General features: G+C 43.5%; 1 protein-coding gene across 2 annotated transcripts in view; it reads right to left on the bottom strand.

The window, feature by feature from the left end:
• The window catches only part of pik3c2g (phosphatidylinositol-4-phosphate 3-kinase catalytic subunit type 2 gamma), a 74498-nt gene that overhangs the window by 27325 nt on the left and 35088 nt on the right, over positions 1-12085 (bottom strand). For both annotated transcript variants that reach the window (XM_080436788.1, XM_080436789.1), the window contains exons 16-24: positions 9692-9825; positions 8377-8565; positions 7999-8092; positions 6521-6615; positions 5938-6118; positions 5100-5207; positions 3139-3231; positions 708-837; positions 206-342 (exon numbers count right to left, since the gene is read on the bottom strand). In XM_080436788.1, coding sequence (XP_080292914.1) covers positions 206-342; positions 708-837; positions 3139-3231; positions 5100-5207; positions 5938-6118; positions 6521-6615; positions 7999-8092; positions 8377-8565; positions 9692-9825 — 1161 coding nt within the window. The remainder of the gene's footprint in view (positions 1-205; positions 343-707; positions 838-3138; positions 3232-5099; positions 5208-5937; positions 6119-6520; positions 6616-7998; positions 8093-8376; positions 8566-9691; positions 9826-12085) is intronic.

The raw sequence follows: 12085 nt of genomic DNA, 5'->3' as shown, positions 1-12085 counted from the left end.
GTAACTAAAGTTTTCAAATAATAGTAGTGGAGTAAATTTACAATATTTGCCTCTGAGATGTAGTGCAGTAGAAGTAAAATTATAGACAACTAGAAATTCTCCAGTAAAAAAAAGAGAAATAAAAGCCTCAAAATTGCACTTAAGTTCAGTACTTGAGTAAATGTACTTAGTTACTTTACACCACTGCCTGTGTGTGAACTCTGACCTCTTCGTAGTCCTCCTCTGTCTTGTTGCACATGTGGAACCATTTCTCCAGAGTGTCCTCGCGCAGCGGACCCCCCAGACCCCACTCCTGTTGGATCTTAGCCAGAGTTACCGCCTCTGGTACCACCTCTACCAGACCTGCAAACGCACATACAGCACGCACGCGCACACACACACACACACACACACACACACACACACACAGACACACACACACACACACACACACACACACACACACACACACACACACACACACACGTTGTTGAGACCAGTGGTTCACAACCTTTTCAGGCTGTGACCCCCCAAAATAATCATATTTGAACTGAGGACCCCCCACCCTGACAAGCAATTGGAATGTAAGAGTTGAGGCATTACATTTTCGGTTCCACAGATAAATATTGTGAACATAGCAGATCTACAAGCTCACAACGCCTCGCAAAGCGAAAAAACAGTGGAACGACATGAAGACAAACCGTGGACAAATATTAACACAGACTGACCCTGGTCTGTGCCGGTGGACAGACATCTGTAGGTGACCATACGCATGTCCAGCCCCTCCTGAAGCCACACCCTGTCCATCACCCGGACGATCTGCAAGACCAACATGTCCTGACGCAGGTTGTCCCCTGTCTGTAACACACACCCATACAAAACACACACATTAACACACGTGCGCACGCACACACACACACACACACACACACACACACACACACACACACACACACACACACACACAGGTTGATAGTGGTGGTGTTCTTTAAGGATCACAGTTTACTGGTACATATTTAACCCAGACGGTACATATGTTCGCTTGTCAGAAGGAAAACGTGTACAGTATGTCCAAAACATGTTACTTTTCAGGAAAATAAGCTGTGTTCCAAATGGATCCAATGTAGTTATCATTTAGTCACAAGCTCGTGTTAATACTTTGCATTGGTTCAATATTAAATATTGCATTTTTTATACATTTGATAAAAACCCACAGACACTTAGAGCCGTTTCACACTCAGGTCCCGGGTGCGCACTCCAGACCGCTTGGCTAGTGTGAATGTAGCGAATCGTCCCCCAAAACCGGTAACCGTTCCGTTCCCGAAACCACCTCCGGAGGCAGTTTCGGATCCGGATCATGTGTTTTCGGGTACGGTACGCTGCAATGTGAAAGCAAGCGTACCATTAGACGGAAGTGGCCCGCTATTTGGAATAGGTGACGGTATATAAACTCGACAAAAACAGCCAACAAAAACACCGCTCTTCTAGCCGGTGCTACTGAATGAATGAAAACGCCCCAGAATGCATTGCGCACTTAAGGTGGGCAGGTGGATATTACTCTTAAGGTGGAACATAACAATTGAAATAATAATCAACTTATATTTCTAACAATTTTACTCATTCAATTCTGAACCGATTCTTAAAATTTAAAATGCTCTATTAGCTGTGAAGGGCCTTCTTTCATGTCTATCAGTCATGAAACATTGGCGGGTCTCCATCGCGCATTTCATGTGCGCGAGCAGCGCATATAGTATATCTTGTGGGTATCTTGTGGAGTTTCAGCTACTATGCATCCCAGAAATATATAGCTTATAAGGCTTTGTAATTTGAAATTTGTAAGTAAATATGGTAACTCATTTAGATGTAGGCCTACGTAGGTTTATAGTTTCCCAAGGACTATAGCCGTTTCACTCATGATGCAATTTCTCTTTCATAACAGATACATACATGTGCCAGATAATCCCCACACCAAGAGAGTCAAAAAAGAAAAGACGTTGGATTGATGTACTTTATTTAGACATGAGACATGAGAAACAGTACATGGAAGTACAATTCACAATACAAGGTTTCAGTCATTCAGTCGGACTTCGCTGTATAGGCTACTATAGTTGCCTTTTCATAAATGATATATTTTTGTACTTAAGCTGTCGTGAAAGTTTATAATATTTAGAGAAATGTAAAGTTTCAAATACAAAAGTATTAGTGGTTGTGAAGGTTATGGACATTTAGACTGAATGTTTCCTGTATCCTCATCTTGCCCTAATGCACACAAGTGTTTCACCAGGTTTTATTTGTGTTGTTTCTCATAAGCGTACATCCGTTGTCCGTCAACAACACAGAAGTCTGTGGCTTGACTTCTGTGCGCTCACTGTGTTGAGCGCTCAGTGCGTTCTCCCCGCTTCGGGGCGAGGCTCCCCAAAGACCGTGCACTTACATAGATCGCCTCCCCTCCCCAGCATAGCTCTCCAGCCACAACCCTATATTTCTGCGCGACTAGCACAAACATTGTCGCATAGTTGATGACGTCTGTGTCCACAGGGGAAACACTATGTGCATGCCGCCACCTGTAGGATCGGGGGTATATATGCATGTGTTCTCTGGCGCGATTGGATCTTGGCCAATGTGAATGCAGGCCAGCATTCGAACTGGGAAACGTTTTCAATGAAAACGGATCCAGTGTGAAACCGCTCTTAAACACTTTAACATTAAAATTATTATTTTTTTAAATAAAAAAATCGATCCACAAGCTCACAGCTGAGCTTGTGGATCGGCTATTTTGGCTACTTGTACGCAACACTCTTGTATGATGAGGTAGTGGGGCATTCAATTACGAAAACACACAAAAAGTAGAATTATGGAGATACGAGGTTTCTGCCCGACTGCAACGACATTGAACCGGAAGGTACAGACGTAACTGACAGAGGTTACGTATCGTCTCTGTTGGGTGGAAACCTCATATCTCCAAAACTTACTCTTCAGGATTCAAATACAAAAGTAGCAGATCCACAAGCTCAAAACGTGTCACTCGAGCTTGTAGATCTACTACTTTTGATGCTTGTGTAGACGCTTGTGTAGTATGGTGTTCATTTCCGGAAAACAAACCACAAAGAGTTTGGAGATAAGTGATTTCTGCCCGACAACAGCGATATGTAACCTAACCTTGCAGATGACACTGATGTTCTTGGCCAGGGGGTCGCTGCAGATGAAGGAGACCCCCAGCGGAGCGGCGTTGGAGTTGTAGAACTTACAGGCCTGCAGGAGGAGACAGAGAGCAGGCGAAGAGTGCGTGACTAGCATCCGCAAGAACCATTAAAAACCAGTGGTTCTCAAACCGTTTAATGCCAAGGACCCCTAAATTGATATATATTTGACCGTGTTGTGTATTAGGAAATTACTTTATTAATATATTTTAACCCAGGAACTGTTAAAATATTTTATGTAATTAGGACACTAACAAGGTTGCTATTTGGGGTATTTTAGCTGTGACTGCCAGTTGCAGTGAGTTAATCAAGATAACATTTCCAAGCATCCTGCCTTTTGTTATGAAGCAGGCGATGGCCGTTTGAAGTGTGAATCTAAACACCACACCCAGCCGAGCTCTTTGTTCCCATGGAGATCATTATAATATCATGCAAGAGGCTTGTTGACAGTAAGACAGTTGTCCCTTTCAGTCAAGCAAGCCGACATAAGTAAAACATACAGGATTCATTATAATATGTTTATTAGTCTCTTCTAAATTCATAGATAGATAGGACTAAGTTTTAGTAAAATAGAGTTGAGGGAAAACGCTTTAGTGGAATAACATAATCGGTTTTAAATCTGAGGTTAATGCTGACATTACTGATGCAAGTGAACATGACGTTTTCTCCTGGGGGAGAAAAGCTCTCCAAGTATGGTGAACAGCTGGGGAACTCTGGAGGAGCGCGTGTTTCCTTAAATAACCTAAATTATCTAGGTCATTCCTACAACGTCGGACATGTTAATGTGTAGACTTATTTCGAAGCTAATAAAATGTTGTATAATAATGATATAATGTGAGCGTATGGGAAAGTACGGTTTTATAGATGGGGATAAAGAGAGATTTTCATGTGTCAGAGTGAAGGGGGCAGATCGTTAATTCATTGCTTGAGAAGGGGCTGGCCCAAGTCACTGGTGATTGACTGATACAGAAGTAGGTAGCCTTATGTGTAATAAATGCTTTGATATATAATGGCCTGTTTTTGAGGAGGACGGGGCTCTGTGTTTGACATGGTAAATGGTAAATGGTGCATTTATATAGCGCTTTTATCCAAAGCGCTTTACATTGATTGTGCCATTAACCCATTCACACGCACATTCATACACTGATGGCGGAGGAAACCATGCAAGGCACCAACCTGCTCATCGGGAGCAATTAGGGGTTCAGCGTCTTGCTCAAGGACACTTCTACACTAACTCTAGGGGTGCGCCCCTAGAGGATCGAACTGGATACCTTGCGGTTTTCCAGTTCACTCTACCCGGCCACTCTACCCCTGAGCCACTGAAGCCCCCATGCAAGCGGATGCCACGTTCAACAGAATAAAGTAGATTCTATGGCCAAATTGCTCTATACAAGATCTGACCTAAATTGTATGTGTTTGCTAAAAGACTCTGACAATAAAGTGAATTGTTGAGAATGAAAACTCTGTTGAAATATTATTATTTTGGGGGACATGGCCTGAAAAGTTTGAGAAGTAATGTACTACAGTGTCCTGTGCGCAGGAGACTAGACCCCACCGGCGATACATTCCCAGGTGATTTGCTATTCTTCGCTTGAGATTCGACTACACAAGAATTTCACATTCGGCTCAGGCTAAACCTGTTTTTTTGTTAACCAGAAGTTAACGGAATTCATCTAGACCGACATATAAATCATGGTTCCAACCCAACGACCTGTAGTGTCATACCTGTAAGTAAGTGCAATCTTCCCTACAAAATCTGGTCCTCCAAGCCGGATCACGTTATCGTGTCAGCTTAGCTCTTCCGAAATTAAAGATACTGTTGTGTATACACTCAAAAGTACGTTGGAAAATAACATGATTTGATTTGTATGAAGCGTGTGGTATGTTATTTTGGACGCAGTGATTTTACGTTGTCCTTACGTCCACGTCTAGGGCCTTCACGTGCACGGCCGGGTCCACAGGCAGGCGGCACGTCATCCCGTCTTTGAAGAAAGACTCCAGCTTACATTTTTCTTTCTTCAAAACCTCCTGCGGTCAAAACCGTAGAATACATTTGACACATTATTTATACGACACATGACCAATTTTTTTACAAATTTTTTTTGGGTGTTTCCACTTGATGGCGCTCTTCGCTATCACATGAGTGACCTTTTCATCCCCAGATGCACACAGAAGCAGGAGATCACGTGATCACAATATTTACTGTTCCATCCACTTCCTGGTTAACATCTTTGGGAAATCGCTTGTATCTCACCTCCTGTGTTTTACTATGCTATTTTTAACGGCCTATAACAAACAAACGGGGGTCACGTTTTTTTTTTTTTTTTCTGAAGTGAAAGCCCCGTGATTACAAACACTCAGGGGATCGATCATAATGGAGATTAATATTCTGTGACTACTTGTAAAGGTAAGAAAATCGCTGGCAGTGGATGATTCATTTATTTATTCAGGCAGTGAATGAGTTAACATGGTCTTGAATTACTGTATGAATGACTGAATGAATGGATGGATGAATGAATGATACAAGTGACTTCATGAATGGATGACAGATGAGAGGATGATGAAGGTTCAGTTCTTGCATCGGGTTAGGGGTTTAGGGTTGGTTAAGGGGTTAGTTAGGGGTTTAGGTTTGATACAACCTTGGGTAAGGGGTAAGGGGTTAGGGGTTTAGGTTTAGGGTTTAGGGTTTAGGGTTTAGGGTTTAGGGTTTAGGGGTTTAGGGTTGGGTAAGGGGTTAGGGGTTTAGGGGTTGGGGTACCTTGCGTCGGGTCTTGTCAGCGGTCCGGACCTTCTCGGCGGTCTGTGTGAGCAGGGACACCAGATGGGCCTCGTTCTCCAGCTCCTGTCTGAGCGCGCGTCCAGCGCTGTGTCTGAGAGCCGCCAGAACCTTACTGTACCAGCTCTGGTACCTAGCATCTCCCTGAGCGTCATGTAGCAACCTGCACACGCACAGTACAATACCACACACACACACACACACACACACACACACACACACACACACACACACACACACACACACACACACACACACACACACACACAATATGAAAGATCCATTTAACTTTTAAATACTTGTCTAAACCTCATGTACATACGGTACCGGATAAATATATGTGTACTTAAGTAGATTTTGTTGATTTGTCTCCCTGATCTGCAAGCTCAAGTTTAGAGCTTGTAGATCTGCTACTTTTGCTATTTCTTTTATTTGAATCCTGAACCGTTTTGGACATAATGAGTTTTGCAATCCAACAGAGACGATATGCCAAATATACAGCGACAAATAACGCAAAAAGGTATTTTGGTTATGAAAAATTATGATTTGAAGCAGCGATCCTCACCAGTACAGCTGCTGGCCGATCCTCATGTTCTTCAGTGACCTGGTCAGCAGCAGGCTGACCAGAGGACCATCCAACTGCCACTCATTCTTCAATGCCTGGAGGACAAGGACAAACGGTGTGTTAGTTTGTTTGTTGTTAGACAGACAGACAGACAGACAGACAGACAGACAGACAGACAGACACGCTGTTTGTTTGTTTACAACAAAAGAAAAGAGCTGTTTGTTTGTTTGTTTGTTTGTGTGTTTAACCCATTAAGACCTGTGTCATTTTAGATTTTTAGTTATAACCATTATTTCATAATTTTGAGCTTGTAGATCTGCTATTTATCTATTTTAAATCGTGAAAATTGGTGCAAATCTTTGAATATATATGTTCTTTAAACCAAACCTCAAATATTTGCTTCTGGGGGATTCTACAAATGTCTTCCAAATCCTAACAGTTCTTTTGGGGAAAAAAAATTATGTTGCTATAATATCAGTGGTATCAAGTTTTTTCATGTCAAGGACCCCCAAAATGATATGTATTTGTCTGTTGACCCCCATCTCAAAATAGTTTGTTCCAAGGAAAAGACTTGAATTAAAAATGTATATTCAAAGATTTGCACACATTTTCACGATTTGTAAAAAAAAAAAAAGCAGATCTACAAGCTCATAGCGCGGCACTCGGTGCCGCGCTATGAGCTTGTAGATCTTGTAGATATTTTTGAATAGCCAAATAAATCTAAAATGACAGCGATGCGTTCCCGGATTGAATGGGTTAAACTTTTTTGTCTCAGGTCATCCCTGTAAATAACTTTTTCATCCACGGCACCCCTGAAGTATATGTGTTACTTTATAGCAGCTTACATTTATGTCATATTACGGAACATATGTAAATCTTTCCCCCTAGGATACAGTATTGTCACGAGGAACACTTGACAGAATTAAATGGTCTAAATGGTTAAACTGAAGCGATATTGATGAATTCCAAATATTAATAGTGATTGTGTTGCTTGTTTAATTTGTCGTCACTGCGTTGCGTTGCGTTGCGTTGCGTTATGTTGCGTTGTGTTTACTACAGTTTACTAAGTCTAGTCCCAAAAATAAGGAACAAAGGGGGGGTCCCCAAATTATTTTTGGGGGTCCACAGATGATTATCTTAACGTGCAACATTGTTTTCTCACTCAACACTACACAAACCAACATACAGTATAAGCGTATCTGCACATTTCTAAAGTTACAATTTAATGACTTTTAAGACCTTTTTAATACCAAATTGTCAAATGTTATGTAAGAAAGAGGCAAACGTTGTGAAAATAGCCAAACTACAAGCTCACAACGCTTGTAGATCGGCTATTTTCACGATATAAATCTGTGGAACCGAGTCAAACTAAATGTAATGCCTGCAATTCCAAGTGCTTGTCAGGGTGGGGGGTCCGCAGTTCAAATATGATTATTTTGGGGGGTCGCGGCTTGCAAAGATTGGGTTGGCAACCCTACCTGGACCAGCTGTGGCAGGAACTCTTCCAGGTCTCGGTCACAGATCTGCTCAAAGTATTGAACTGCAGCACCCCTCACTGTCTGGTCATGGAAACTGGGAGACGGAGACAACATTAACGTTAACCAAAAGGGAAAAACACTAGGGATGCACGATTAATCGGTCATCATTTCGGTGTCGGCCGATGTTGGCCTTAAAATGCAATATTTCACCCCTTAGGGCTCCCAGACCCCCTGTTGTAACTCTGAGGACCCCCTAGGGCTCCCAGGCCCCCTGTTGTAACTCTGAGGACCCTCTAGGGGTCCTGGACCCCCTGTTGAAGACCCATGTCATAAACCAACATTGTTCCTGTTCTGTGCGTTAAAAGTTGCTCTCTCTACCTGTCAGTGAGCAGGAACAGCGCCTCCTCTGGCTGGAGTAGAGGCCAGTGTTCTAGGATGGTGTAGATCTCCGTCAGGTTCTCAGGTGTCCAGCGGGGGGCGCCACCCAGCACCAGGTGCAGGAAGGTGTTCTCTCCGTCCGCGCTGTGGCGCTTCCCCCACAGGAAGGCCTTCTCATTCTCTGATAGGCTGAAAGGCAGTCACCTGATTTAATCTCATTCTCTGATAGGCTGAAGGGCGATCACCTGATTTAATCTCATTCTAATATAGCCTGCAGGGCAATGAGCTGATTTAATCTCATTCTCTGATAGGCTGAAAGGTAATCACCTGATTTAATCTCATTCTCTGATAGGCTGAAGGGCAATGACCTGATTTAATATCATTCTCTGATAGAATGAAAGGTAATCACCTGATATAATCTCATTTTCTGATAGGCTGAAAGGCAGTCACCTGATTTAATCTCATTCTCTGATAGGCTGAAGGAAAATCTCTTGATTTAATCTCATTCTCTAATAGGCTGAAGGTCAATCACCTGATTTAATCTCACAGACAGAGACAGTGTTTGACTCAGTTTTGACTCACAAACAGAGCCAGTGACTCACAAATAGAGGCTATAGCCAAAATAAAAATCAACCCATTTTAATTTGTTGCTTCAGTAGCTTTGATTACTGTTTTGCTAGCCTCGGAAACCCATGCCTTTTTCTTTGTTACAAAAGAAAAAAGGCTGGGGGAAGATCCCAGGAGCTGTGGTCTCGGGCGGGAGTGAACCTTGTTATCTCCTAACCAATCAGAGTGCAGAGGGGCGTCGCTCTAAATTTGGTGACGTCAGCGTGTTCCGTGCACAGGCCGGGGGGGGGGGGGGAGGGGGTGGGAGGCGGGGACATAGATTGGTGAAGCAATAGGAAGCGGCGCAGGAATCCGGGCGCCTGTGTTTGGATCCGCCCTTCAAGACCATCGATTGGTCTCGTTCTTTCAGTCTACTGTTTTGCAGAATGATATATAAATAAATGCACTTTAGTGTCTCTGCAGTTTAATCAAATCTTATGTTTACATTTTAGTATATTAGCACGCAGAACAAGTTTTGTCGGCTCTAAAATATCCCTTTGAAGTCTGCAACACGGCAGTGCTCTCCGGTCTCGGCTCCTCTAAAAAGCTAATTACCATTTGGGACTAAACTATTTCCGAGTTAAGCTAGAGACCGAGGCAGTGACTCACAGAGTCAGAGTGTGACTCACTAACAGAGAAAGTGACTCACAGAGTCAGAGTGTGACTCACTAACAGAGAAAGTGACTCACAGAGTCACGGTCTTACTCACAAACAGAGGCAGTGCTTCTTGGAGACCTCAGACAGTTTCTTGCGGAGTTCTTCACATGGTGGACTGAAGACCGCAGAGTCTGGATGAGCTGCAGGTCTCTGGTATCTCCACTCAGTTTGGTCTGGAAACTCCAGCTGGAGATGACATGGCATGAGATGACATGGCATGGCATGGCATGGCATGGCATGGCGTGGGGAAATCGCTATATCTCCTCTTGCTTTACGGTAAAAACAAGCCTCATGGAAATGGCATGGCATGTCATGACGTGGGGAAATCGCTATATATCTTCTTGCTTTACGGCAAAAACAAGCCTCATGGAAATGGCCACAGGTATGCAATGGCTTACGTCGAGCGGACAATTCTTTCTTCCTCTACTACGACTCCCCCATGTCTAATGAGCCAAGCTCCGTGACGACGGGGGTCCCGGAAAATATTGCATGATTACAGTGAAATCGCTTGTTTTGCGGGCAAGGGGACGATAGACGATGTTTTAACTCTGGCAGTAAATGTGTTAACTGCCAGAGTAATAGTGTAATAGTTTCACCCCGTGAAAACAAGTGTTTTTAACCTACCTGTGAAAAATCATGGAATATTTTCCGTGATCCTTGTCCTCACGGAGATCGCCTCATAAAATGCACGGGGATCTCGGAAAAAAAACATTGTCCACTCCAGTAATCCATTGCACAGTTGTGGCCAATTGAATGAGGCTTGTTTTTGTCGTAAAGCAAGAGGAACGGAGATATACTGTAGTCATTTCACCACTTTTTTTTTTTACGTCATTTTTTCTAATGACGTCATTTCCGGGTCTGGCAGTGAAAGCATCATTCATATGGTAGATAACTAGCCTGGTAAACCCCTCCCTCCGGACATCTCATTTCGATTTGATATCAGGAGTGAGTCTGGCATGGGGGCCGGTTTGGCTTTTTGTCTGTGGGCTGGAGCTGGGCGGGAGTAATACCGTTGTCTGACAACCCCTTCAGCCAATCAGCAGTTCGTTCCCCTTCAGCCAATCAGCAGTTCGTTTCCCCGACCACCAGACACTTTTGAAAAGGCTATGCCGAAAATAGGTTGCTTTATTCGGATACATGCGTGTCACTGCCCGCCCCTGCCGGTTCTCTGAATTTTAATTTTTAAATAGGCTCTGTCATGATTAATTGACCACATATATGAAGTTGCCTCAAAAAAGAAGTTTGACAGCGTTTTGAGTTTTAAAACCAAAACCAAAACAGCGGACAGAATTTCAATCCATTCCATTTTTGTCGGCTGCAGCTTTGTGGATTGGTAAAACTTTATATGACGTTTGTGCCACTGAACCAATATAAGTGGTAGAGTGCACAACAGGACACCATTCTGTTACACAAGAATCTAATTTAATCCCTGGAGCAGCTGTTGTGAGAAGTGATCTGCTGGACGCTGCATCTGAACAGAGGACGAGAGTTAGGCGGTGAAGCTGCTGCTGTTGCCGTGGGAGACAAAGTCTACTCATTTCGAGGGTAGTCTACTCATTTCGAGGGTACTGTAACGTCGACAAGGATCAAATTGATGTTCACGTCCTCAACACAGTGGCTTTACGCTGGAGGAAGTTGACCCCAGTGACAACTGAAAGAGAATGTCACCTCGAGGTTCTATCCAATCGCTGCCAACACACAGCTGTGCTGATAGAATATATGATCTACATCTGGGGGGGTTATAAGTATAACACAGGGGAGTTCTGCAATGTGATTTATGCATTTGATGTCGACACCCACAGATGGTTCAAGCCCAAGGTTTCTGGAACCGTTCCAGAGGAGAGATGGTACCACTCAGCCTGTGTCTTGGGGAAGGTCATGTATATTCATGGAGGATTAAATGGGACTGGACGCTATAATGACATGTACAAGTTGGACACCGCCACAATGGTCTGGGCTTTAATTAACACCAGAGGCACTCCAGCACCTGCTTCGTCATGTCACTCTGCCACCATTTTTGGAACAAAGATGTTTGTATTTGGTGGCTTTGGCACCATGACAACAACATCAGAGTGTTTGACACAGAGACCAGCTGCTGGCTGAACACACCTTCTTCTGCACAGCTTCTTGCAGAAAGACGCTGGTATCATTCAGCCTGTACCTACAACGGAGAGTTGTACATATTTGGTGGCAAAGAAATGTATAATACTACACTCAATGATCTGTGGATATTCAGTCCAAAGACCTTCTCCTGGAAGAAGGTTGAGCTCAAAGGGAAACGCCTGTGGTGGATGTATAGGATGTTCTGTTGCATTGTGGGAGATCGTATCATCTTTTGAGGCATCAGCCAAACATGGTGACCTGTAACATCTTAGACTTAGGTCCTAGTCTGAAGACAGTCAGAAAGTCAGAACTCCACACAACATCAGGTGGGAAATGGAAGCCA

The sequence above is a fragment of the Gymnoscopelus braueri genome, assembly GCF_963280865.1.
Source record: "Gymnoscopelus braueri genome assembly, chromosome: 9".
NCBI lineage: Eukaryota > Metazoa > Chordata > Actinopteri > Myctophiformes > Myctophidae > Gymnoscopelus > Gymnoscopelus braueri.
Note: the sequence above shows the minus strand (reverse complement) of the source record. Positions and strands in the feature narration are given on the sequence as shown.